This window comes from Pezoporus occidentalis, unplaced genomic scaffold (genome assembly GCF_034315485.1).
Source record: "Pezoporus occidentalis ecotype Australia unplaced genomic scaffold, CSIRO_AGI_Poc_V1 ctg8, whole genome shotgun sequence".
Lineage (NCBI taxonomy): Eukaryota > Metazoa > Chordata > Aves > Psittaciformes > Psittacidae > Pezoporus > Pezoporus occidentalis.
In genome coordinates this window covers 13,262,020-13,287,661 of record NW_026916158.1, presented here as the reverse complement: position 1 = coordinate 13,287,661, position 25,642 = coordinate 13,262,020, and the positions used below count along the sequence as shown (strand labels likewise).

The 25,642-nt window shown below is 35.7% G+C and overlaps 1 protein-coding gene across 8 annotated transcripts in view; it reads right to left on the bottom strand.

The window, feature by feature from the left end:
• The window catches only part of ATP11B (ATPase phospholipid transporting 11B (putative)), a 64,737-nt gene that overhangs the window by 11,523 nt on the left and 27,572 nt on the right, over positions 1-25,642 (bottom strand). For 4 of the 8 annotated variants that reach the window (XM_062603113.1, XM_062603112.1, XM_062603118.1 and 1 more), the window contains exons 10-28: positions 25,356-25,437; positions 23,969-24,119; positions 21,190-21,387; positions 20,747-20,905; positions 20,285-20,457; positions 19,822-19,890; positions 18,931-19,004; positions 18,741-18,844; positions 18,417-18,598; positions 17,529-17,732; positions 17,103-17,256; positions 13,521-13,623; positions 11,753-11,898; positions 10,530-10,589; positions 10,103-10,230; positions 9,180-9,318; positions 5,691-5,756; positions 5,303-5,406; positions 4,500-4,665 (exon numbers count right to left, since the gene is read on the bottom strand). In XM_062603113.1, the coding sequence (XP_062459097.1) occupies positions 4,500-4,665; positions 5,303-5,406; positions 5,691-5,756; positions 9,180-9,318; positions 10,103-10,230; positions 10,530-10,589; positions 11,753-11,898; positions 13,521-13,623; positions 17,103-17,256; positions 17,529-17,732; positions 18,417-18,598; positions 18,741-18,844; positions 18,931-19,004; positions 19,822-19,890; positions 20,285-20,457; positions 20,747-20,905; positions 21,190-21,387; positions 23,969-24,119; positions 25,356-25,437 (2,462 nt within the window). Of the gene's footprint in view, positions 1-503; positions 590-4,499; positions 4,666-5,302; positions 5,407-5,690; positions 5,757-5,784; positions 7,195-9,179; positions 9,319-10,102; positions 10,231-10,529; positions 10,590-11,752; positions 11,899-13,520; positions 13,624-17,102; positions 17,257-17,528; positions 17,733-18,416; positions 18,599-18,740; positions 18,845-18,930; positions 19,005-19,821; positions 19,891-20,284; positions 20,458-20,746; positions 20,906-21,189; positions 21,388-23,968; positions 24,120-25,355; positions 25,438-25,642 lie in introns of those variants that run through there. The other 4 variants (XM_062603114.1, XM_062603116.1, XM_062603117.1 and 1 more) reach the window with 2 other exon arrangements.

Sequence of the window (25,642 nt, the reverse complement as noted above, 5' to 3'; positions counted from 1 at the left end):
GTGTATGTACATACCCAAACATAAAACATTTTCTGCTCTTCCAACACAAGAGAAAGCAAATTAAAATGGGCAGGCAATTCACAAAAATTGCTGCCTGGAATATATGGACCTTCCTGTCACAGCCTTACGAAGCTGAAATTATCCAACATGCAAAAAGCACTGTTAAATTTTGATCATAATGAAATCAAAAGCATTCTAACCATGCTAGAAACTGTGATATAAAAATGGATGCAAGAAGAGCTAGATTTGTATTCTGAAAGTTGAGCATCATGCTAGGGATGTTTTTTCCTAAAAAAGCACGTCCAATGCATGCTACTTAGGAGAAGCATTTGGCTCAAAAGCACAGAGCAAAGCCAAGAAATAACCAAACTGAACGTTTCTACACTAGAGGCATTGCCCTCTCAACCCACTAATATTCATGCCTCTTTCCATCTCTCTCAGCACTGGTTAGTTCACCTTCAGCATGCATAAGAGTTGATGAGGAACTGTCCCTCCTACTCTACCTAATTTTGCTCAGCTGATTCCTTGCCCTGGACAATGGCTGCAGTGCGATGAACTCGTCACTTAAAGCAACTCTGTTGGAGTACATCTACAATTGGACAGAGAAGGGATGGAACATACATGTCAGTAAGTAGCAGCAGTAATTTTCTAATAGAAAGACACAGGACAAGACATTGTTATTTATCTGGAATACACATCATATACAGAACACAAGCCTGGTACCTTCAGGACAGCTCCTGGGATCATCGCAGCCAGTTAACTCTTTGGTAGGACCATTCTTAAGTATACCTTAACTTTCATACTGAGAAAAAAGGCCTATACACTTTTACATTTATACTTTACCAGACATCTTTATTCAGTATTACCTTCTCCCCTCAGTAGTGCTGTGATTTGTATTTACCCAAAGATTTATATTTTTATTTAGATGTATCTTACTGTCCACTTCCTCTTATATGATCCTGTAAGTGACCTATAGTCAGAAATCACCTAGAAGCTGCTTCATTGCAACAGAATGACGTCAAACATAAGATGTATTTTCTTTAAGGCCAGCAAAACCCACTTGGGAACCTAGAAAAAAACCTGAACAAACAAAACAAGAAATTCTACATACATGCACTTTCGGTGCATTTAAGGAAGATAAAGTTAACCAAATCCATCCCTCTGTAAAAGTCAACCCATGCTTGCCTCTAAAATTTTTTATATACTGACTTCCTACATGAAACAGAGATTTTTATTTTTTTTAAGTTGTTGTGACAGAACAATTTTTTTAGTTTATATTTAGCAGAATCTCTTAGTATTTCTCTCTCATACCAGTTAAACTTCTTTGCTCTCTTATGAATACCTTAGCTACACATAACACCTAACTGCTGAGATGAAGGCTGACTGTTGATGCTGTAAACTAAATAAAAGATATAAAATCAAGTTCCTGAGTAAGGCAGATGCCTACCCAAGCATTGAGTATTCTACTCTGAAGTGAATTCAGAGCACTAGGTTGGGCAACTCACACAGCTAGTGTGCTCTTAGTTTCTGAAAAATTAGAACAATGGCAGAAAGCATTTTCCATTGAGAAGCTTGTGTTTTGATCACTGCTCCAGGGAATATTTTAGAATTTAAATAATGGTGGACAGAAACAAATAAATAACTGCAATTTAAAAATCACTGACTAGTTCATGTAACAATTCGTCTTGCCCTCATAAACACTTAGTAACTGCAAACTAAACTTCTTCTTTCCCATAATATACTAATTTAGTCTTACAATTAAAAATACTCTTACATACACAGAGGGTGCACCTACACTACAAAAAAATACATTTAAAGGGGCAATATACAAAGTTTCATATTCAGTCTTTCAATGACTTTCAAAAAAATATCCTTAGCATTTCAGATAGACATTCTCCAAACTCCGTTTCTATCTGAAAGTCACGAGTCCTCTCCTCTACTTTGAAACTGAAAGAAAAATATTTACCAGAAATTTTAAACAAACCTAATGAGGTACCTCTAATGAGATATAATAATGAAAGAAGCATTCTGTCACTTCTTGACAATGAATGTGCTAAAGTGGTCATGTGTTCGTCTTTCCTCATGTCTAGTTCCTCACTACAGGAACAGCTGATGAAATCCAGTGGGGCTGATTGTTCCATCTAAAGTAAGAGTGGGAAAATCTCAACAGATTAAACCTCAAACAAGGAATAAAGAGGTGCCTTCTTTTTGCAAATACATTTTAAACTATGATTTCACTATCAGACACAAAGACAGAAACCACCTAATGGCTGCTGATGCATTTCTGGTCAAATCAGATTTTAGATTTTAGGATTTGGATTTAGAGTTCAGGTTTGCAATATCAGGAAATAAATGTTTTCAGAAAGAGACAGTATTTTGGTAAACACAGACACAAATTCTGACACTGTCAAATCCCAAAGCAGAATCGGAATAAGGGGAGAGAAAAAAAAAAGAAGAAAAAAGATTACTAACAGATATGTGCAAGGCAAAATCCTGTGGCTATGAATGAAGCAATAGCCACAGGAAAGGTGTCAGATGTTCATCAAGATTCCTTCTTAAAAAGAAAAAAAAAAAAAAGAAGTCCAACTGTGTCCTTGATGACACAACTGTAATGGAAGCAAACTGCTGCCAGAAATTGTTTAGAATTGATTCATAATTTTTTTTTTTTTTTAATTGAAGCAACTAAAGAACATGAGAAACCTCAACAACCATACTGACACACTGCGCAACAGCTGATGCACAGGGCGGAAGGAGGGGGAAGTGTTCAATAAATCTTGCCACTAGTTTTTGAGGGCGAGGAGGGAAGAAGGGAGGGGGAAGGAAAGATAAGTAACTACTCTCCTTACCTACAGATTTTTTCCTAAATTAAGACTCTTTAATCCAAAGAGTGCAGTAATATGCAATCAGGAGTCTTATCAGGTCTAGTTGAACAGCTTTCTGAAAGCTAGTGGTTATTTACCTTGGCTTTTAGGTACTAAATTCAAAAATGGGAAAAAACTGCTAATATTCCAGTTTTGAAAAGTGACTAAGGGTATATTTTGGTTTGCAACAGGTTTCTCTGCATGATGTCAATCCTAGGCAAATCAAGAGAATGTCTCAGATATTTTTTTTAAACACACAGATTAGAAGGGTAATATAAGTACATCAACATGCATGTACGTCAAATAATTACAAGGTTAGATGCTAAAGTTAGCTACTGATGTAAAGTAGTTATGACGTACGTAAGGCACACAGCTCAGCGTAATTTGGATTAAGCAACTAGAACGCAACAAAGTCAATACAGCACACAAACAGACTAAAAACTGCTAGCAGGCATCAGAACATAACTGTATATACGATATCTTTGTCAAATGGATTCTGCATTCACTCTTTTCTTTTTTTTCCCCTATGCTAATTGACCTGTCATCAATGACCTGGAAGAAATCAACCTAATCACTTGCAGATGAGAAAGAGATGCAGAAGATAATAGGTTGTTGATGCATATGATTTCATAAACTGAATACTGGTCGGGGATTCTTTATTTCCATGTTTGGCAGTGATGTATGCTGTGTATAATATTGTGTCCACTGGTGAAATCCGAAATTCAAGACAGGTTGAAGAATGGTGAAGATTACAGGAGAACCACAAGAATGATTAAGAGGAAAATAACCTTTTTGACAAAAGATGCAAACCCAATTTATTCATCAGTGAGAAAATTAACTTGACCAAAAACCTAAAAACCTGTTAATAGAAGCCTTTTCAGTTTAGCAGAAGTACAAAAAGACAAAATGCTGAAAACCGAAACCAGAGACAGTAACTATTAGAACAATGGGTCAGGATGACTTCTCCATAGTTGTTACTTAAAAGAAAACACTCAAACATAGATATTTACCTAACAGACAGACAAACTGCAACATGATTTCAAGGAGTTTCTGTAGCCTGTGTCTGGTAAAAGGGAGACTGCATTATCACAGCATATCTTTTGACGTCTTCTATAAATTTCTGAAAATGCCACATGGGTGATTAATTACATAATCAACAATCAAATACGTGGCATATGGCACGATCAAGATTTAAGAAATACTAACTAAACCAAGTCCTACAAATTTTAAAAATTGTTTTCATCACAGTTTAAGAACTATTCAGTGCCAGTTGCAGTTGGAGAGCTTCTGATACGTAGACAAAAAGGAAAATAAGTTACTATCTCTAAAGAAGTACAAAAATGTGTAATATGATACTCACACAGTTTCAAGTTGAGATGCAAAGACTCAGCGATCCTCTTCATAATTTTGCTATTGCTAATACCAATTAAACATTATTTCCTTGTAAAATGGTGTCCTCATTTTTATAGCTTTAAATGAACAGTTATCTTTCAAAATTAAAACTCTTTTACGCATTAAACATGACAAACATAAAAGGATCATTAAATATCACAGGAAACTAATTATTTTACAAGACAGATTTTAACAAATGTTACCTTCTAACTATTGATAAAGTTGGATACAAAGGCATAACATTACCTGAGCTTTCTCAGTACTTGTTGGTTGTAGATGTCTGTACAGCACTTTCTTCACAACATCAATAAACAAACAAGCAACTACTATGACGATTATGGCAAACCAAGCAGAACCACTTGACAACAGTTGAACAAATACGAAGTACATGTCCTGTGTATGTAAAAATGGCCTGAAAATTTAAAAGAAGTGGCAATTACAAGAAGAAACTTCTAGAAACAGAAGAAGGCAGGCTCAAGTGGATCCTATTTTACATCATGCAGCAAGTCTCTCAGGATGCAGTTACAACTGCCTGGTGTCCATGGAGTCTAGCCATCTGTTGGACTTGACCTGCAAAGAAACTCTAGGGAAGGAGGGTACTGAACTTTGGAGAGCAACGTTCTGGATTAGTTTTAAATTGTCTTGCAGGAAATCTGTTGCCATCCTATCCTTCCAAGACCCCAAAATACAAGCAGAAATACATCCCCTTAATAATTCAAATTCTAGCATCTTTATTTCTGTTTCAAACATTTACTTATTACAAAACACCTTTGGGAAGACAGATACTTTTTAAAAACAAAAATGCCTTTAAAGCCACAGGCTGTCAGAGACAAATAATACCTGTTGTGCACAGGACAGCTTAGGAGCATTGCTCAAATATCTAAAAAAACCACCAAAAGCAAGTGGCTGCTCTAGGTTTAAAAATTTGTTTTCCAACACCTGTCACAAAATTCAGAGCAAGATGGTAGAACATAATATTTCAATGTTTTTTTCATAGCTTCATCTATCATATGTGCTATAGAAATGGAGGGTGGGAAGGAACCACTTACCAGATTATTCCCCCATAAAACAAGGAGAATATGAAATAAAATACAATGGATCCCCAAGTAACAAAATGGTTAATCCATGTCCAGAAGTGAGTTTCTAGTGCCATCTATAAGAAAAATAATGTCAGTGAACTTCCTTTCCCCCTCATGTCACAGAAAATGATAAATACCAGTCTGAATGTGCTTATGAACTTCCAGCTCAAACACTAAACATCGTAACATGCAAAAACTATGAGAAAATTTAACTACCATTGAAACCAAACATAAAAATCATTTAGTTGGAATTCTCAAGAATCAATTAATTTGGTATAACTTATGAATAAATATTATTTCCCTATTACATATTTGCCTATATATCCAAACACAAAAAGTGATTAGTATAACATCATACCTTCATTGTAACAGTTATAACCATAACAGTGAAGACCAAAGTACCAAATGTCCAGTTTCCAAACATCTAAGAGTCACGGAAGAAAAAAAAAAATTAGTTAAGAGCATTCATGGTAAGTCAGATTCCTCCCAAGTCAGCTACACTAATGAAAGAAGTCTGTGGACATAAGCTTATGACAACTAATCATCTTGAAAATACAGTACGGATACAACACAAACTACTAGGAAATACAGCTTTTAAGAGCAAAATTAACAGCCCACAAGTCATCTTTCTCCTTGGTTCAAAACAGATCACCACAAAGGCTACATGAAATATGAAGAAAGTACAAAACAGTAACATAAAATGACAGGAATATGAAGATACCAATTTGATCAATTAAGTAAAAGCATCCAATAGAAATCAAATACTGGGTGAAAGGTATGCACTTTAACGTAAGTGCAAACCACGCTGAGTTTAAACATTTCCAGATCATTTTCAACATGCAGCATCACCTGAAAGTTCTTTTTACCCCAAACACAATTTAAAATTCAAAAATAATGGCGCCACTGTAAGAAAACTCTAAGGAAAAGACACTTTGTTTCAAGGCTAATAAACACAAAATGAAACTTTAATTCTACAATGCAGGATCTGTCACTTCCATATTCTCTTGCCCATATAAATTAAACTACTGAAACTCTGAACAAGTTCTACAACAATAAAATCTCAGCTCTGACAATCAAGCAGGGATGCCGAGTTTGTAATGTATCGACATACATGCTACTCAGACACACACTGCGAATCTTCAACAGGTCCAACTGCTCTGCCCTTGGAAGCAGTCTGGGTGCTGAAGCAGAAGACATTGCTGTTTTGTAGCTGTTTGTGCCACTACAATACTGAACAATGACCAAATCCTTAACTCTGTTAACCAATAGGAAACTAAGCAAGCAAGGAGAAAGGTACCACATGCAGACAGGCAATCAAAATTATCCTAGAGCTGATTTGTTAGTACAGCACAGAGGCATGGAACTGGGATTCGCACAGTTGTAGTCCTTGTTACAGAGCTCTGACAAAAGCAAACAAAAAAGCCCAACAGCCCGATGACAGATCTCACAACTGCTTTTCTCATCTTTACTCAAGGTACAAAAATGAAGCAGCCATGAGTCTCTGGACTTGCTGATACTTTGAAAGGTGTTTGTTAAAACACATCTTCGGAAGCCTTGTGTTTACTTTTCATACTGATAGTAATACTTAACAAGCAACATGCTTGCTGTTAACTGCTGCAATAGTATCTTAAAACTAGACTACTGCTTCTGAGTGACCTGTGAAAGAAAGTGTCTTTGCTAACACTGCTCTCAAAGGTGACAGAGTTAGAATGCAAAACATGAACAGGTTCTTGCCACCATTTTATTTTTGAACACATTTACACTATTGATGCTGCATCCTTTAATCTTGTAAAGTACGGATACAATATTTTGTATCTCCTCCTCTTCTAAACTCTTACCATTTGCCTGTTAGGTTTCAATATCTGACGACATGCACAGCATGAAAAAGGGGGGGAAAAAAAAAAGAACTAAAAGATCAAGTTGTTGCACAATATGTTGAGGTAAGCCTAACAAACCACCAACATTAACAAATTATTTACAATCTCTTCTATTCTGCTTTGCTTCAAACTGCGAACTTGGAATGAAAATGTGAAGCCTTGCATGAACACTACACCGCATCACCCATTTGCACAAAGTGATCACAAAGTCTTGAAGACTTCCTACAAGAAAGCACGTCAGCAGCGTATCAGTTTCTCTTGCCCTTAACCTGGCTTTTTCAGGCATATGTTAAATTTGCAACATACTTTATGCACTCCAGGTATTTTACTGTAACAAAACCACAGTTCTACCAGTTCAAATAACCATCTTTCAGAAGAGAGGTGCAGAGTAACTCCAAATAAATTCTAAGACTTTTTAAAGTCACATCACAGGAAACACGAGAAGCCAAAGGGCATCTGAATGCTTTATGTCCAGTATGCTCGTACACCAAGTATATTTAAATAATCTTGAGGCTAGCTTACAGAAGAAACCATTAACCTTCTCCACAAAGCCTACATTAACATACAGGTGTAGACAAAGAAGAAAATCCGTTCCCTAAACTAAACATCTGTTACTAAGTACAATGCAGAAAGTCTGTTTCTGCCCTGTGAACATTTAAGTAAGCAATTTTAAAGCAAGGTGTTTTGAGAACTAAGACGGATGCACAGATTTCCATAGTGCAAACTTATTTCATCAGAGGAGTACTGAAGGCCCTTTACCAATTCACAGGAACTATGAAGTCACACAACTTGTAAAAAATAATGACAGGAGAGGGCAGATTCATACCTCAGCTGTAAGAGACATTTTAGTCTAAAGCACAACTATTTTAACGTTCCTCCCAAACAAAACAGGTACTCCAGCTAGCTGCACCACTCCCTCTTCACTGCTCCTTTCACATGCTCTCTGATTTTAGTCACTCAAGACAAGTCTGGCCATTGCCTGTACATCATTATATGGAAATTCTTTTTTTGGCTAAACTTCCTGAGCTCATGCACATTCCAATTCCCCCATGACCACTGTGAATACAGTATAATGCTATTGCTGTACCTTGTGCCACAATATGTAACTCTAACAAGCACTAGACAAGAATCAGAAAGCACTTCATGTCAGTAGTATGAATGGCACAATGAGAGAACCAAATGTATTTCTGCATCATTACCCGTAAGTTTTATGAGAGAAAAATTCAGTATCTAAGTGTTTTAATTGGCTTAACTAACTCTGAACTTTCCTCGGGGGGGGGGTGGGGTGTGAATGAGGAAGCAGACTTGTAATGGTTTTATCCAAGCTTTAGGAATTTTTTGTATATGATTTTTCCAGTGAACTTTAACATCTTTAAAATAGAAAGTGCTAAATTAGTAGTGGACAATATCGTTAAGTTACTGTCCTAAAAATATTTCTTGAATAAAAACTGTAATTTAAGAGCAGCTTGCACAACTTCATTTTTTAAAATTCTGAGTAACTAGAATAATGCATTTTCAGGAAAAGCTTTTAAGACTTTTGCCAACTTTCAGTTTAAGCCTAACTTCATAACAGATGCTAAAAGATAAGCCATTGTTTGACAGAGCAATTAAGTCCAACTCCAAAGGAGTTTTGAATGATTGAACATAAATTCTCATTTACTGAAGTTATGACATACGATTTTGACAAAAACAGTATACAAAATAAAAGTTTAAGACAAACATAATACATTTATTATCTTGAAAGATACGTTCTTCATGGACATACACTTTCTGATAACATTACAGTTTCCACACTAAGAAATATTACTCTTGAGAGTACACATCAATATTGGCAAAGTATCTTTGGTAATTATGTAGTTCATAAAAATAAAAAAACATACAATTTTCTGATACAAGATTAAAAAAAAAAAAAAAGACAGTAAGAAATATCACCAAAATACAGTGGTAGAATAATTTCTATGATATGGTACCTGGCCATTTCCCAGTAGAGAAGTATCTTCTCCCATTAGAAGATAGGAGCCATAAAAGAAAACAAATGCATGGAAGAAGCCCAAGATGGTCCAGTAAAGAAATGGTTTAAATCCCAGCTGGGCATTTTTACTGATATCTCTGCAGAAATAAAGCAGAATTTCAGATTGTCTTTATGTACCCATCAGCTATTCCCATTGTGTGATTGCTACTACTTTGAATAAATAAAGGTTTCAACTGCACCAAGACATACTTAACAAAATACACATGCTGATATATGAAAAAAAAATACATAACTCATGATTTGCCTATACTTTATGCAGGAATCGCCAATGGCAAGGGCCTCAAATGGGTCAAGTGTAGGATAGCACAAACTATGCAAGAAGAAAAAGCCAGATCTCCTGACACTTGCCCTTTGATCTATTTAGAAGACCTTCAGGAAAACAGAAACATCTAAGAGACTTCTCTTTTTAACAAAAATACAGTTGCTTTTTTTTTTTTGTCCAAAAAGCTATATGCAGCGCAATATGCTACCACTGGGAGGACATCTAATTCTACATGAAATCACTTCCCCTCCCAGTAAAGCACATCTTGTGGTGATTCCCTCAACCACAGTGTCCTAGTGATTCATTTGTGTGTTTGATTGATTTTCACCTCCTACATGTAATGGAAGAGAAAGCTGCCAATCATGTAAGCAGACCAAGTGCTCAATTCTCTTCCAGTCTTAACATGATTCTCTTAAAATACTCATGTTAATTAACTTTTAGGATGGAAACTGTAGCTGCAGTTCTCTCTCAAAATAGTTACTAAAAATTGTATAAATTACAGATAAAAATACTGTAGGAATGCACAGTTCATAGACTTCTGCAGATGCTGCTGTTATTCTAAATGATGTTCTACTGTGACAATATTAGAATATACGTACCGATAGAGCACAGGTTTACTCTGTAATACATGCGGATGCACATGCTGTTCAAAAAGACTGTATATGAGGACAGGCAAGGAAGTGAAACAAATATTGTACAAAGTCAGATACACACTGTCATAGAGTGTCTGAAAATGAAAACAAAAATTATTTTGAGTCTTGTAAAGAAAAAAGTTGTTTGTATTTATTAAAATTTATCAGCACATTATAGCAGCAACAAATCATTACGTGAATTCACTAGTTAGAAAAAAAGCTATGCTCATGTAACCATTCAGGAACATCAAGCTATCAAATACAAAAAAATGAAGATGAATATTTGTTAAGTGTAAAATCTTGCCATTCCTGTCTAGTTCTTTCCCATTTTTCTAGTTATTTACCCTGAGTGTTTAATTCACATTTACCATGATGTAAAGCACATAATACTTACCTGTTGTGAAAACAAACAGAAGAACTGATACAAAAATTGTGGTGTAATAAAGCACACATTCTGGAAAAAAAAAAAAGCGAAGAAAATAGTTAAACAGTTAATCCTCAGTATATGTCTCACAGTACTGAAAGAAATTGCTAACTCTTAGATGCTGGCAAAAATACACAGGGAGGGTATAAAGCATTTCAGCATTTTAGTTGGCAAAGTGAAGTAATATGCTCTGATTAAGAGCCTATTTTGTTTGTCCTTTAGGACAATGAACCTGAAAAATATAAACTCTAATTGCAGTGCTTGATGAACACAACTCTTTATAGGAGTACAAATAGTATTAAACGAGGAGAAACCCATTCATTTCCCCCTTAGTTTCTTTTTAGTAATTTCCTTGTGAAATAGTTTCTACATTTCATTCAAGAAATCACGTTTCCTGCTTGTGAGCTTTCTGCATGGGAGTAGGAAAGACAGAAACCAAAACCGAAGACGATGCTGTGATCTTTAAAAGAAAGCAAACAATCGAAGATAAAATGTGGCTTGGTGGCCAATGCTAGCATCTCCGATAAATTTCAAGTAAGATCGACGACATTCTGAGCAGCTCAAATACCCCAGCCCATGACTGAGCTCTCAGGACACTCCCGGCCCATGCCCCCCAACTCCTTCTAGCATTTGGCTTAAGCTCACCCTGTTGCACCATACCCATAGCTCCCCGAGAGGTATCCAGATATAACTCAGTCCCTTGCACTGTTTCTGAAGTGAAGACTTAGAATTTTTTAAGGTGAGCCTGCCAGCAAAGAGCATGTTCTCTCCCCACACCCTCCTACTTCCTCTCTCTACTTCCTATGCTCCTTTTTCCTTTTAAGATAGATGAACAGATTTGGTTCATATTAAATCAATAAACAAAAAAGGTTATACTTTTACATCTTGCTAAAAAATGCATTTAATATTGAGCTAGTAATGCTTCTTTCAGAGAGCAAACATGTCTGCCTCTCAGCCTAGGCAAACTCATTGTGGTATTTAAAACCTATTTCTAGGTGGAAGTACTGAACAATTTGACAGAGAAGCTACTGCATTGGGTTGTAAACTATAAAAAAAGAAAGTTGAAAAATCATGTCTGAAAAGAGATATTTAATCTGTTGCCAGAAAAAAATCTTAGATCTGAAATAAATTTATTGGTGGGAAAGAAGTTACACATTTTCCATGAACTTCACTGGCACTCTCTGAAGACTTACCTTATAAAAAAAGTACTGTACAAGGGTTGCTATTCTAATATAGTAAAAGTGTCCATGAACAAAAAGCAACTTGGAGAGGAATTTAAACCGTGCTATTGCATAGTCACTGTTTCTTACAGCTTGTCTTCCTTCCTTGCCCATGATTCCTGTAATATTTGGGAAACGAAATAGAAAACAGGTAAAACATTCTAAAATAAAGCTTAAAAAAACCAGTGACAAAAAAACTGAAGCTACATTTCTGTTTTTCTGCACTTCAACATTATAGGCTTCATTAACTTTCAGTTCCAAAAGAAGGCATTAGTCATGACACTTTGAACTAATAAAAATAAAATAATTTAGAAAACTCACCCACCAACTATTTCCATACGTTATACTTAAGAAAACATTTATCGGTAGAAACAAAACAACAATACTCATACATAACCAAAATTCCCAAACCAAGCAAACCACTATCTATCCATCTTTAGTCACCAATTTACTTACTACATTTTACTTCAGAGAGGTTTTTCTTACAGTATCTTCTGGGAATAATATGACCTATATCAACAGCAGAATAAAAGAAGTGCTGTTCTTGCAGCAACAGTTTACTCAGTCTGGTGGGCTGAAAGTGCTTGTCACTTGTCACAGCTGAACACAAATTAGTTTCTAAAAACCTATTACTGATGTTAGGAAAACATACACAGAGAAGACAAACTGCTCTTTTATACAAGAAAAATGGTCTGGGACTCTTGAAAACCAGACCTTTGAAAGTGCTAGTTGCTTTTGAACAGAAAACAGTCTAAAGGTCCAGTCACTCTCAAGAGCAAAGACTCGCTGGTTCTGACCAGTGTACATGTATGCCATGAATTACAATAAAAACTTGGATAATTTTTAATAAGCTTCAGTTATTTGACAAACTAGCTGTAGCATCATTTGCCATTGGCCCGTAACCTTCTCAAGCAGGCTATACCCATTGTCTTTAAGACCCTTGGTCTTAAAAATCAGGGGCATGTGATTTACATGATAAACATTACGTACACCTTTTAAATCACACAGGGTGACAGACTGAATATCCTTATGTACTAATACCTTAGGTAATACCTTCAGATTTACTACTATAACAAACACCATCCAACAAAGTCAGTAAAGGAAATATCAAAACACTTCAAAATGGGTAACAATTCAGTTTTAGGTATGTTTGGGTTTTGTTAATTCAGTTATATAACATAGAAAAAAAAAGTTTAAATAAAGTCCTGGCCAGATAACAGAAATCTAGCAAGTTTACCTGAAAATCAATAACAGTCTCTCAAGAGAGAGAAAGAAATTCTTCTCGTCAAAGCCAAACTAGACACAAATGGCATTTCTACAATAATACAGATGTAGTGCAAACAGTGTCACTTGAGCACAAAGAAAGATTTAAAGGTCAAGTTTACACAGGAAGTTAGAACCTGACAATGTCTGAAGTTAGTTATAACCACTTCCAATACCTTACATGGGGTACTTCTGAGATTCTAGTTAGAAAGAATCTTTGGTGTACTTACCTCAGCATAAAACAGGACCTCTGATTACTGGTGGACTACACAATAAACCTAACATTTCTGAAAGCAAACAGCCTTAGATTTTAATATTCATTAAAACTCTGCTACAATGAATGACTCAGATAAACACCCTGTCATTCACAGGTACAAAAACTTTGTAAGTTTATCTGTTTATAAACACTATTCATGATCGAACACTACTGAAATTTGCATGTTATTTGCCTTTATTTTTTATGACAAAAGACAATTACCTATGCCAACATGTGCTTCTTGTATCATGCTCACATCATTAGCACCATCACCAATCGCTAATGTTATAGGTTTCTCTGGGGATGTTTTTAACAGTCGCACTACCTGGAGAAAAAAAAAGGAGGGAGGGCAGAAATTTTACAGATTAGGCAGTCTACCAACAAAGCATGCCACTAATTCCCAAGGACTTTAGTTACCTGTAAATATAATTAATATGTTCCATGAATATGCACATGGGTAAAACACATCTTTGGCATATGACATGCGCAAATTCACTGCTCCTTTAGAAAAGCTCCCTCTTTGGGGCACAAGCCTTATTTAAATATTATGACTGCCTTCAGCTTATTCTGCTGTTCTTATTTAGATGTACTTTTACAACTCTTAATTTGGTGGTTTATAATACAAGACAGTCAAGTAAAAGTCAGAACTGAAATTTACTTAGGGAGCAATCCATCCTTTAACATCCTTTATTAGATGTGCCCAGATAGTTCACACTTTCAATTAATGGAACTAATCATTGTAAAAGAGGAATCTGAAAAAAAAACAATATATTAGATCAAAGATCAATACATACTGTTATTCAAAAAAATAACTTCTTTTTAAAGTAACTCCATTATCAACAATGGGTATTCTCCGTTGGAAAAGTCACAAAGTAGATATGACAGATGGAATAAAAAACTGTTTACAAGTCTCTAAAATACTCAAAAGAAGAGCAGTTATATCTGCTCTTTGCAGAAAGGAAACTAATCTTTAATGTAAGTGCCAACAATATTCTTAATAGAGAGGAGTTAGTTAGATGAGGCTTCTAGTTAAGGATTTAGTTAGCAATTCATTAACCTCCCAGAGAGCTCTAACTAAAGGTAAAGGCTTCACTAATTCAGTCATAAATGGGCTGAAGAGATAAAGGTGAGAATGCAGATCCAGAAGACTTTCTAAAAACAAAGAATATTTATCAACAAAAAAATACTGCGTATTCCCCCCCCAAATTCCAGAAAACTCAAAGTGGAAATAATCAACAGAGCAACAACTGCATGAAGTAAGTGAAGTTCAAACAATTGAGCTCTAGCTAGTATGTCACTGTGCTTATTCATAGGACCAGTAATGCTTCACGCAAGGAACACAACAGTGATTAAACACAGTCCACAATTCAGATAAATCCACATCACTGTGGGAACACATTCCTTAATTACAGGTATTAATATTCAAGTTTTAAAACTCCCCATTCCTAAGGGGTAATTATTTCAAGTAAATTTAGCATTAGATCTTATTAAGCAGCCTTACTGCATGGCTGCAGTATGTCACCCAGATCAGTTTTCACGAGATACCAACCACTGTGGTAATTTAGACAGACAAACATCTACACAAAAAGGTCAAGACAAATCCTCTGGCAAATATTAACAGCAGCAACTCTGAATTACTGACATGAAAGATGCTTGAAAAGGTTTCTGAGCCATAAAATATAGGAAAATAAGTAGTGAGACTGCTAGCCATATACTGACAAGCATTAAAATTACAGGAAAATACGTGGGAAATACTGAGTTCCATCTTGACCTTGGAATACACCTCACAAAAAGGGTGCCTACAGCAGTGTCGTGGTTTAAGCCCAGGCTGTGAATCAGAATCACGCAGTCTACTCCCCCCCCTTCTTTCTTCCCCCCGCTCCCAGAGGGATGGGAAGGAGAACTGAAAGAATTTAACTCCCACAGGTTGAGATAAGAACAGTCCAGTAACTAAGGTACAACACAAATCACTACTGCTACCACCAATAATAATAATGATAAGGGAAATAACAAGGAAAGAGAATATAGTACCACCTGCCAACCGATACCAATAATAATAATGATAAGGGAAATAACAAGGAAAGAGAATATAGTACCACCTGCCAACCGATACCTAGCCAGACCCAGGAGTGCATTAGCCCTTCCGGGTAATTCTCAGTTACCTCCTGGGCATGACGTGCTGTGGTATGGAATACCTCTTTGGCTAGTTTGGCTCAGGTGTCCTGTCTCTGCTTCCTCCCAGCTTCCCCTCCTCCCTGACAGAGCATGAGGCTCAGAAAGTCCTTGGTCAGACTAAACATTTGAGCAGTAAACTAAAAACATCGGTGTTATCAGTGCTGTCCACAGGCCAAAAGTCAAAAACAGCGCTGCACCAACTACTAAGAAGGAGAAAAAATGACTGCTACTGCTGAACCCAGGACAAGTAGAAAACCAAAACCAAGGATTAAACTGCTGTACAATTCCCTCCCTACCCTTCCCTCCTATGGTGTGCAGCATTTATCTCAGTCATTTATCTACTTCGGTGTTTAAAGCCACTGCCGTCAAAATTAGGTTTTGTTGTACTTTACAACAAAATACAGGAAATAACTGAGATTATCTGATGGACAGGAAAAGAATTAAGGAAAGCGCTATTGGCTGTTCTGACAAATTTGGCAGTACAAAACACATTATAAATCAAGTTAAATGACAAAGCAAGAACAAGGACACAACATAAGCAAATAACTATACCTTAAAGAGAGAGGACAGCAAAAATTTCACCTAAGAGAGTGTACATAAAGTGGACATAGCCAACAAATGATTTTTCTTATTGCTGTTACAAACAACTTCTTTTTAACATTTTACCAAAACTACTATTATACCAAGTTTTATACACAGCTGAGTAGTTTTATAATGAAGTAATTCTAAAGACTGCATTAAGTGACTGACTAAATGTTGGAAGAAGGAAGAGCGACCTCAAAACAGGTTACTCGTACTACAGTAAAACAGTCTCTTTTGCAAATCTAGTACCTCACATTTCTTATGTCTTTAAGGTAAAGAGATGTCTTTTTTCCTTTTCTTTTTGATGAGGTGTAAAAATACAGTAGACAACTGCCTTTTCAGAGTCTTAATATTACTGGAATTACATGCAAAAAGACTTTAAAGCATATAGATAAGCTAAAGGTATAATACTAATATTATAATATCAATCTTATAATTAAAATTATAAAAAAGAATATAGCTCTTCAGAGCTTAGCTTTTTAGAGTAAATAAAAAATAAAAAAATCACAGTCTAAATTTGAATTTTATATGACCTGTATTTAAGTAAAATTAAGTATCCATGAAGAAAAAAATCGCCTCAGAAGATAGCATTAAGGCAAATCTCCTGGAAACTAGGCCCCAGCTTCTTTTCCCTTCCCTTCTACTTCCTCCTCAAACTTGGTATTCTTTTAAATCTTTAAAGCAGCACACTTTTCCATATAGCTTCATGAATCTTCAATTGTGGTTTGAAGAAGTGATGGAACAGGCAATGCCAAAGCATGCAGGTGATCAGGATAACTACCACCTTACAGAAAACTTAAGAGGCTGATTAAAGATTAGTCTTTTTGTTGCAGAGTAGCAGCAGTTTGACTATCTCCCCAATTTGCCTGCAAATTTTCACAAATGCACTTAGAAACTTAGTAGCAAACTACTACAGATCAACAGAATTTAAAAGAATTCAAAAGTCACACAGAAGGGCAGACCGAGAAACAAAGCAGTTCCTGATGTCCTTGCCTCTTTCAAAGCATGACAAAAATACAAGACAACCCTGATTATATTCTCACTTACTTTTGCTTTCTGAAGGGGTGCCATGCGACAGCACAACACTGCAGAACAGTTTTTGCAAACTTCCATGAACAGTTTTTCATGTTCCCTGAGTGCAAGAGAGAGGCTGGTCCCATCCACAACAAGTCCATGCTGGATAACGTGGTCTTCTTTTATTCTATTGGGAACAAAAATGTTGGCTTTGTATCACTGTGATGGAAAAACTTAAATTTTGTTATGAACTATGCAGTTGCCCATACAACAGATAAAGAAGTTAGCCTGTCAGAAAGACGGCTTCTTTAAATCTCGTATTATACTACTAAATAAACTTTTTTAAAAGGTAACTTCATGTGTTTGGCACATACATCAAAGAGATTGTCATAAAATCTGAGCATAAAAGAAAACAAAGCTAAGATCATCACTGAGATAATGACATCTCAGGTATTTTACCTCTTGGCTAGCTGCCTCAGTTGTTCTGCGCATGTACTGTCTGACTTGTGTTGCACAAGCTCAAGGATGTTCATGGTTCTATGAAAGTGTCCACATGATAAGCTGACACTAACAGCTGTTTCATGCTTATCTCCAGTGAGTACCCACACTTTGATACCAGCCAACCTGAGTGCTTCTATAGTTTCTTGGACTTTATCTTGCAGTCTAGAAAGAAGAAAATCTTAAATAACTGATCAAAGACTTCACAAAAACAGAGCTCATGCTGTAACTCCATGTTACTCCCGTCATGATGATTTAAGACTGCATTTCCAGTGTTACATTGCTTTTCAGAGAATCAGTCTGTCAGATGACATTCTGTTACCAGCAATAAAATGAAGGCTTTGATGAAATAAAATTGAACTTCAATCCTGCTAAGTGATCCAAAAATTGTATCTTAACTTAAATTAGGCACCATTGCTGCATTTGAGAAGTTTTAAAACAGTCCACAGTAATTACTATCTTCTGTAGTACATGAAAAGCTTTTAAGTGCTTCATCTATACGCTCCAGTGTACAATAAACCCTCTGACTTAGAGAATACATGCTATGCAAGCAGAATGCTTTGTAAAGTAGCTATGTATATAAGTTTTCCCATGAAATTAGCAATTACTCTAAATATTTACTGCAACTATTCTGTTTCACATACATTAAATCTTTCCTGATGAATACTACTGTATGACATCATTATTAAGCCAATAAACAGGTAGTACAACATGTGTTTTGAATGTTCCTCAATCCAAAGAACTTTCAGTTGTTGTGGAAGAGTTTTTCATGCCATACATCATGTTTCAGTTATAAAACCTAAATTCAATATGGCTTTGAATGTAATTAGCAGAAACTCCATTGCATACTTGTCTTCTACTCCTGTAGCCCCAAGTAATTCCAGATCCCTTTCTATGAAGTTGAATACATCTGCTAATCTTTCTTCCCGTTGTTGTAAGGCAGTCCTAGCCTCATGGAGCCGTTTGCCAATTTCTTGATACTCTTCAGGTGTGAATCTTCTGTAGGCTACACACAAAGTTCTTAGCCCTTTCTGTGAGAAAATAAAAGAATACATTCAGAGTAGATAAGATTCTGATCTAACAAAAAGGTGCCACCTGCCATTTGTTCAGTTCAAGTCAGAGAACTTGCACCAGTATTTTCTTCTGACGAGCTGGGCAAGCATTTACACTTACCAAAGCAAATTCATCCACATGTATCCTTGTTTTGTCTATTTCTCCACTCTTACTACGAGGGAGAATGGAAGATTCTGCTCCTTTTGTGAATAAAAGCTTTTCCCCTAAAAAGTAAAATGGAACAGAAATTAAGAATACATACTATTTAAGAAGTTCTCCACTGCAGTTTGCGCAACTTCTGATCACTTACCTGAGGGGCTCTCTACAATGACACTCATTCGTCTGCGATTTGGATCAAACTCCAAAACATGAAGTAATTTATACCTGCATTTTGTATTTCAACAGAAGGGGGAAAAGGAATAAAACGTTTTTAGAAGTAAACTTCCAGAGTCAGTTACTCATAAATATACCTTATACTGTGAGGTTTTCCCACCAACAGGAATAGTTTTCTGAATATGAGCTTTTCATCTGGAGATTACAATCACCTCCCATCTATTCCTTTACCCCTCTATCATTCCTTCAGCTGTAACTTTGCAAACTACACTTTGTTTCTTACACTTGTTAACAACCTACACAGCCAAAGGAGAGTATATGTTCCCTTGTAACTCAACTATTTTTTTGTTATGTTACCACTAATTTAGAAAATTAACTTCAGACATTTAAGTTTAAATTACTGCCAAATAACTGAAACAGATCCAACAGATATAAGGTGTTATGGCATACTGCAGCTATACAGTTATCAATAATATTTTTACTCATTTTGGGAAATTTTAAAATATGTAATTAGATTATGCATGTATGACACTGATTCTGAGAACTTCTGGACCTGAAAGCACAAACAATAAGACCTGAATACGCAATCCAGTTTTCCAATTCTACTACGGTCTCAACCTTTGAGGAATGGGCAAAGGTAAACTGTTAAATACACATCTACACAGAGCAACTAATGCATACAGAATTCTTGCATCTCAGTCTCAACTAGTAAGAAATAAGATGTGAGCTGTCTTGAAGATATTAAGGGAAAAGCATTAAAAACAGCACGCTGTGCATAAGCAAAGTTTTCTTATAAACAGAGAGGATTAAGAGAACATTAATTTTCACTACTGTTCTGTCCTTCAAAAGAAACAATCAAAATGACTACCTTTCTGGTTTTCCAAGACTTTTTACTTCCATACTGTCCCCAGTAGTTCCAGCAAATACAACTCCAACCCTAAAATTAAAAGAAAATATACATTTAATCATCAAACATAATGTCTGTTGATGTGGAGGGGGAAAAAAGGAGAGAACCCATTACTGCTCTTCACTTCGAGACAATAAAAAAAGCACACTTTCTGCACTATTTAAACAGAAACTATAATTTCTCCATTATTGGGACTGTAATTCACTGTAATAATCAAGAATTCCCATAAATATTTTAAACAGTCACTTTTTAATACGCGTAGGGTTTTGTGTATTTCATTTTCCTAAGATTTCATAGTGAACTAACATTGCCAGGCCCTGGGCTTTACAGGTCTTTATGAGCAATTTTTAAGGTTGCTTTTACCATGAATTGCCTGCCCTAGTAGGCATTTTCTACATTAGATAGCTTTGTCACTACAACTCACCGGCTTGCAGCTTCAACTAAAGCTTTCTCATCTGGTGAAGAAGCATAATACTCCAATGGAGATGCTATTCCATCGGCATACCAGGGGCCATCAGCACCATCTGTCTGATCTGCATTGATCTGAACTGTATGACAAAGACAAACCGCTTTCAAGAAGAGCTCCTCCTCTTTCATCTATAAGAAAGATGAAACTTAATTTGTAACACATATCAACCCAGTTTTCAATATACTTTAAAAAATGTTTTTACTTTAAAATCTGCCAAGTATTCCATGTTAAATAATCACATCTCAACATGTTTAACAGATATTTTTTCAGTAATACTTAAGTGCTTGAAACTGTTGATAAGTTCAAATTTATTTATTTTTTTTTCTTAGAATACTGATGCTAGAAGAGTATTTCTCTGAAATAAACCACTTTCTGTCTGGGATGTCTAATGGGAAAAAAAAAAAAAAAAAGTCTTACCAAACTATGTATATTTCCATCTGGTGAATCTTCAGAAAACCCCTCTGGAGTTAGTTTACCATTGACCTCTTGGTACTTTATGCCATTAATGGAGCACTCCCGAAACTGCATCTCATTTTCAGTTAAGGTACCGGTTTTGTCTGTAAACACATACTCTACCTTTTGTAAAATAAAACAAAAAACAGACTTTGAGTTGCATGTACGTATTAGAATGAAAAAGTAAATATCTCAACTCATACTCTCCACAAGACACCTTTTTCTGGTCACGTAAAATTTTTTATTTCTGCCATCAGATGTTTATCCCTTATTTTAAAATTAATCTGAAATCAAATTGCAACCAATAAAAAGTTTTCAGTAATGAATTTAATATTAAGAAAGGAGTAGAAAATAGAAGGTAAAAAAGAAAAAGAAAAAGAAAAGAAACAGTTTATTTTTTACTCTACCTGTCCCAATTCCTCATTGAGGTCTGAAGTATTTACTTGTGCTCTCTGGTTTGTTTCTTCATGATAGAGGTCAAGATCCCAGCCAATAAAAAAAGATCCAAGAAATTTCTGCATCTCAACAGTCACATAAAGTGAAATAGGTATGATAAAATTGTAAAGTACCAGAAAAGCAAGAAAATCTGAAATAAATCTAAGAATCTAGAAGAAAAAAAAAAAAAGAGAAAATGTAAAGATTGCATCATTAAAGTGATGTGGTGCAACATGGTTATTTAGTTATGTTTCAATATGCATGAAAAATGACAAATTAACAGAGCTGGAGGAGACCAACTGCCATGTATACATGAGAAAGACAGTACACAGTGACAGTGCAGGCATTTCCAGGTTGCCCCAGTAATGTGCCTTCAGACCGATGCAGGAAGACTGCCTTAAGCTATGACTGGATGTTTCTATTCTCAAGTTCATTAATTTTTGTCCTTCCTACTCAATCTGTCAGGAAGGCTGCTGACTAATATTACCTGTCATGGTGATTCTGTTTTGAGACAGGTATCTAGAAAGAGTTCAGTCTGAAAAAACTCGTGTGTTCCCCATTCCACCAAACAGCTTTTCTAAGTAACCACAACTGGTGAAGGCAAACTGTCATTTCATGTTGTCAGAGGAACCTGCAAGTATTCTGTACTGGTTTGAGAGAGCAAAGAGACAAGAGGGTTCCTGTCTACTAGCATTTCCCAGTGACGTGGGTGATCCAGATTACATCACAAGACTGTGGACTTCAATGGCACAGGCTTCTTTTATGCCTCTTCGAATCACTGCGTACAACATAGATGTTTCAAGTAAAAGGCTCCATAATAGGATAGAAATTTCTATTTATTAGGTACGATAATTTCAAAAACCTCTGAAATGTAATATTAGTCTATATTTGAAGTCTCTGATTTGCAAAGAAAACACTATCTAAATTGTACTTTGGGAAGAGATTTATACTAGTGTAAGAGAACATTTTGAAGAAGAAAGGGTGCATAAAGCTTTGCAGTCTGCAAAGCTAAATAATGTCTACTCTTTTGAATTAGAACACTGCTATAATTACTTAGTAAAAATCAGTACCAATAATTCTGGTGTCTGACAAAAACTAAGGAAGTTTTGTGCCTTAAGAGATCTTCCAAACTAAATAAAAAAGACAGACAAAGAGCAGTAGTTCATTTAAGAGAAGATAAACTGAGAACAAAGGACAATTACTAAGGTTAGCAAGTTTCTTCAAGCACTGTCCTTTAAATAGCAATCTGCACGATACAGACGGGATGAACAGAGAAAGCACTCCAAGTGAGGATGTCAGCATATTGAGAAATGCAAAGCAGATTGTGGAAGTGAACAAGGGAGAGAGAAAAACAAAGACATGGTAGAAGGAGAGTGACACTGCAGAAACACAGATGGCTCTGCGAGCTCCTAAAGGTAAAGGAATGGAAAGATTGAGTATATCCCGTTCTATTCAGAACTGAAAAAGCTCCACAGGCTAGTCTAACTGACATAGCAACTACTTCAAATTAAGAGAAACCAAGATTTTACTTTACTGACCACTTCAATAGTTGAAAGTGTGCTAGATGGGTGGAGGTGCTAAAAATGAAGTCACTAAATAATTTGAAAACTTTTAAATTAATTTAGTACTCTTCAACAGTGACACTTTCAGACAAGATAATTTTAGAATCTATTGAAAAGTATTTGTTAACTGTAGGGATGACCTAAATTAGTAATTCTAAATTAACTGGAAAAACATCTCAATGCTGTGGTTTAACCACAAAAACACTTTGCATGACAAAGCTTCTGAGAAAGTTGCATGTTTTACAAAAATGCCAGTAAACTTGTAACTCTCCTTGAATCAAAGACATTCTCGAATTTCTTTTTTTCCTTCCTGAACCACTATGTACTAACTGTAAATTGCACTCTACTTGGGAAGCAGAACAGAACTCTCCTGACTTGGGATTTGGACCTCTCTGCACACATGGCACCTAGTGAGCACATTCAATTCTCCACTCTCTTGGAGAAGAAGAGGGTGCGGGTATTAAAATATTTGGCACTACATCACATGTTGAAACTGGATTTCCCATTATTCTGTGCTTTGAAAATCCTCTCTGCTTCCTAGAATTTGCTCTAGCCAGTTCAAGAGCTGCTTTGGAAGAAGGCAGACTTGTACAGAAATCAAAAAATAATGCAGAATACAGGAAAATACAGAATGATTTAAAAAAAATAAAAAAGATAATTAAAAAAAAAAGGACACTTCTCAGAACTGTGAAACTTCAAAGTGTCCCTCCAATCTTTACAGAAAAGTGAGAAGGCAAGCAGAGGCTTGAATAAAACTGCCTTACAAAATTGTCTGAACAAGCTCAACATCACAGAAAGTCTGGACTGTGAAATCACTGCAATGGAATGTGCACAAGAACAATCATTTTCTTTTTATTTAAGGAATGACAGGAGATACCCAAAAGAACATATCTATAATAAGAACACAGAACATCAGAAATATGTCCTAGTAAGACCCAAAATTTTCAAAAAGCTTGGTCTTTTCATAAAGAAAGAAAAAGTCCAACCATTAACAGAGGTAAGATATTTCTACACAAGAGTGAGGCTACATAAGACTAACTCTCTCAAAAATACTGAGACAATAGGACACAAATTTGCAAGTAGATTATGTGGCAATTACGCCTAAATCCAAGAACAGAGATATAATATCACATTGAGCATATAGTGGTTGAGAGTTCCTCAGATATGCAACTGGTTAGAACTACATTACCTTACTGCTGTTTCTTTCATGCTCCGTTTTTTCGTTATACCAAGGCTCATCCCATTTTTCTTCAGCTTGCCATGCATACTTTAAAATAGTGCTCAGAATGGCTTCAAAGAGGAGGATTATTAGATAAATAATCAAAAAGGAATTCATGGACCTACGAAGAAGAAAAACAAAACAAAAAAAAAAACAAAACCAAACAATTTCAGTTTATTTTACTTAATCTGTTGACACACTGAGGTTAACTGGACAATTAAAAAAAAATAATTAAAAAGTACCCTGTGTCCAATATGGACAGTTTCTACATCACAAGCAAGTGACAGAAGTGAAAAAGAAATCCTACATTTGACTAAGGTATAGTCTACACACAGCAATATGTAGACTAGATTATGGTGCAAGAATACCCCAACAGCTGACTTGTGTCACACTTGTCCAAGAGTTTCGTGAGTGACTTATCCTTCTCTTCTTCCACAAGTATCTAGCAAGGCTGTGAAGGCAGGTCAAACAACACACTGGAACTTTTTCTTCAGTTAGAAGAGTACTGCCATGTTCATCTGACTATTTAACCCAGGCACTGCTATACCAGGATATAGTCAAACTTGCCTCTATATTCTGTAATGCTAGCCAGACCACCTCTCCACTCCTTGCTTTGATGACTGAACTTTTCCTGTGCATTCTATAGCTCAATACTGTGTTTGCAAAAGAATGCTGGAGGGCTATCTCAGTTTTTCAGTAACTGGAATAAAGGCAACATAGCAGAATTCCATTTTCCTCTTAACATATTTCATGAGGTTCAACATATAAATATCTATTACAATAACACCTATCCTATAACTACACACAAAGATATTTTAAACTGAACCCTCAACTTGTGCTAGAAGCAAGATTCATTGCAAAACGTATCTGGCTAGGCTCTATATCCTTTGGACTATGTGAAACAAAGCTATTTTCCATTATATCAAATTCAGAACAAAGATTTTTAAGTAATTAAGACTTCATTTCAATCCATCCTCTTTAAAGGCAGGATGCAGTTTTACAGTAAAGGATGCAGAGAAGAGCGGAGACCGGGACCTGTTGTGAAAACTATCTCTAAGCATCTAGTTCAAAAAGCATTTTACCTACCATTAAATAATCTCCACATCTAAAAAATAAACCTGAACTTTTCCCACTTTAGTCCTCTTTTAAGTACGGGTATTTCAACTTCATATGCTAGTGAAAGAATCAATAAAGGATGAAAAATCAAGAAGCTCTTTAGAGCTTCCTGAACGCAAAGCAATTAGCTTCTCTTCCCTTCCTTACAACCCAATGACAAGATCATCAGGGTTTTAAAGCTACCAAGCAAAATCTAAGTTAAAACTCTACAAATAAGAAAGATATTAGAACATAAACATACTTTTCTACTGCTGACCGTTTCTGAGATTTACTCTTGTAATTTAATGCCATCTTTGTCTCCATACCTGTATACACTGCAACACCTGGGAAGGAATGGGAGGGGAAAGAGTTACACCTTATTTTCTGCATATATACAGTTTGCTTAATTTTTCATTTTAAGGAACACAGGATAAAATCAAGAGGCGATACTACTTTTGTGTTTACTTCAGTACAATAGTGAGACAGTATTAAGTATTTGCAATACTCTATTATAGTAAAAGTACTACTGAACTAATTTTAACACCTACA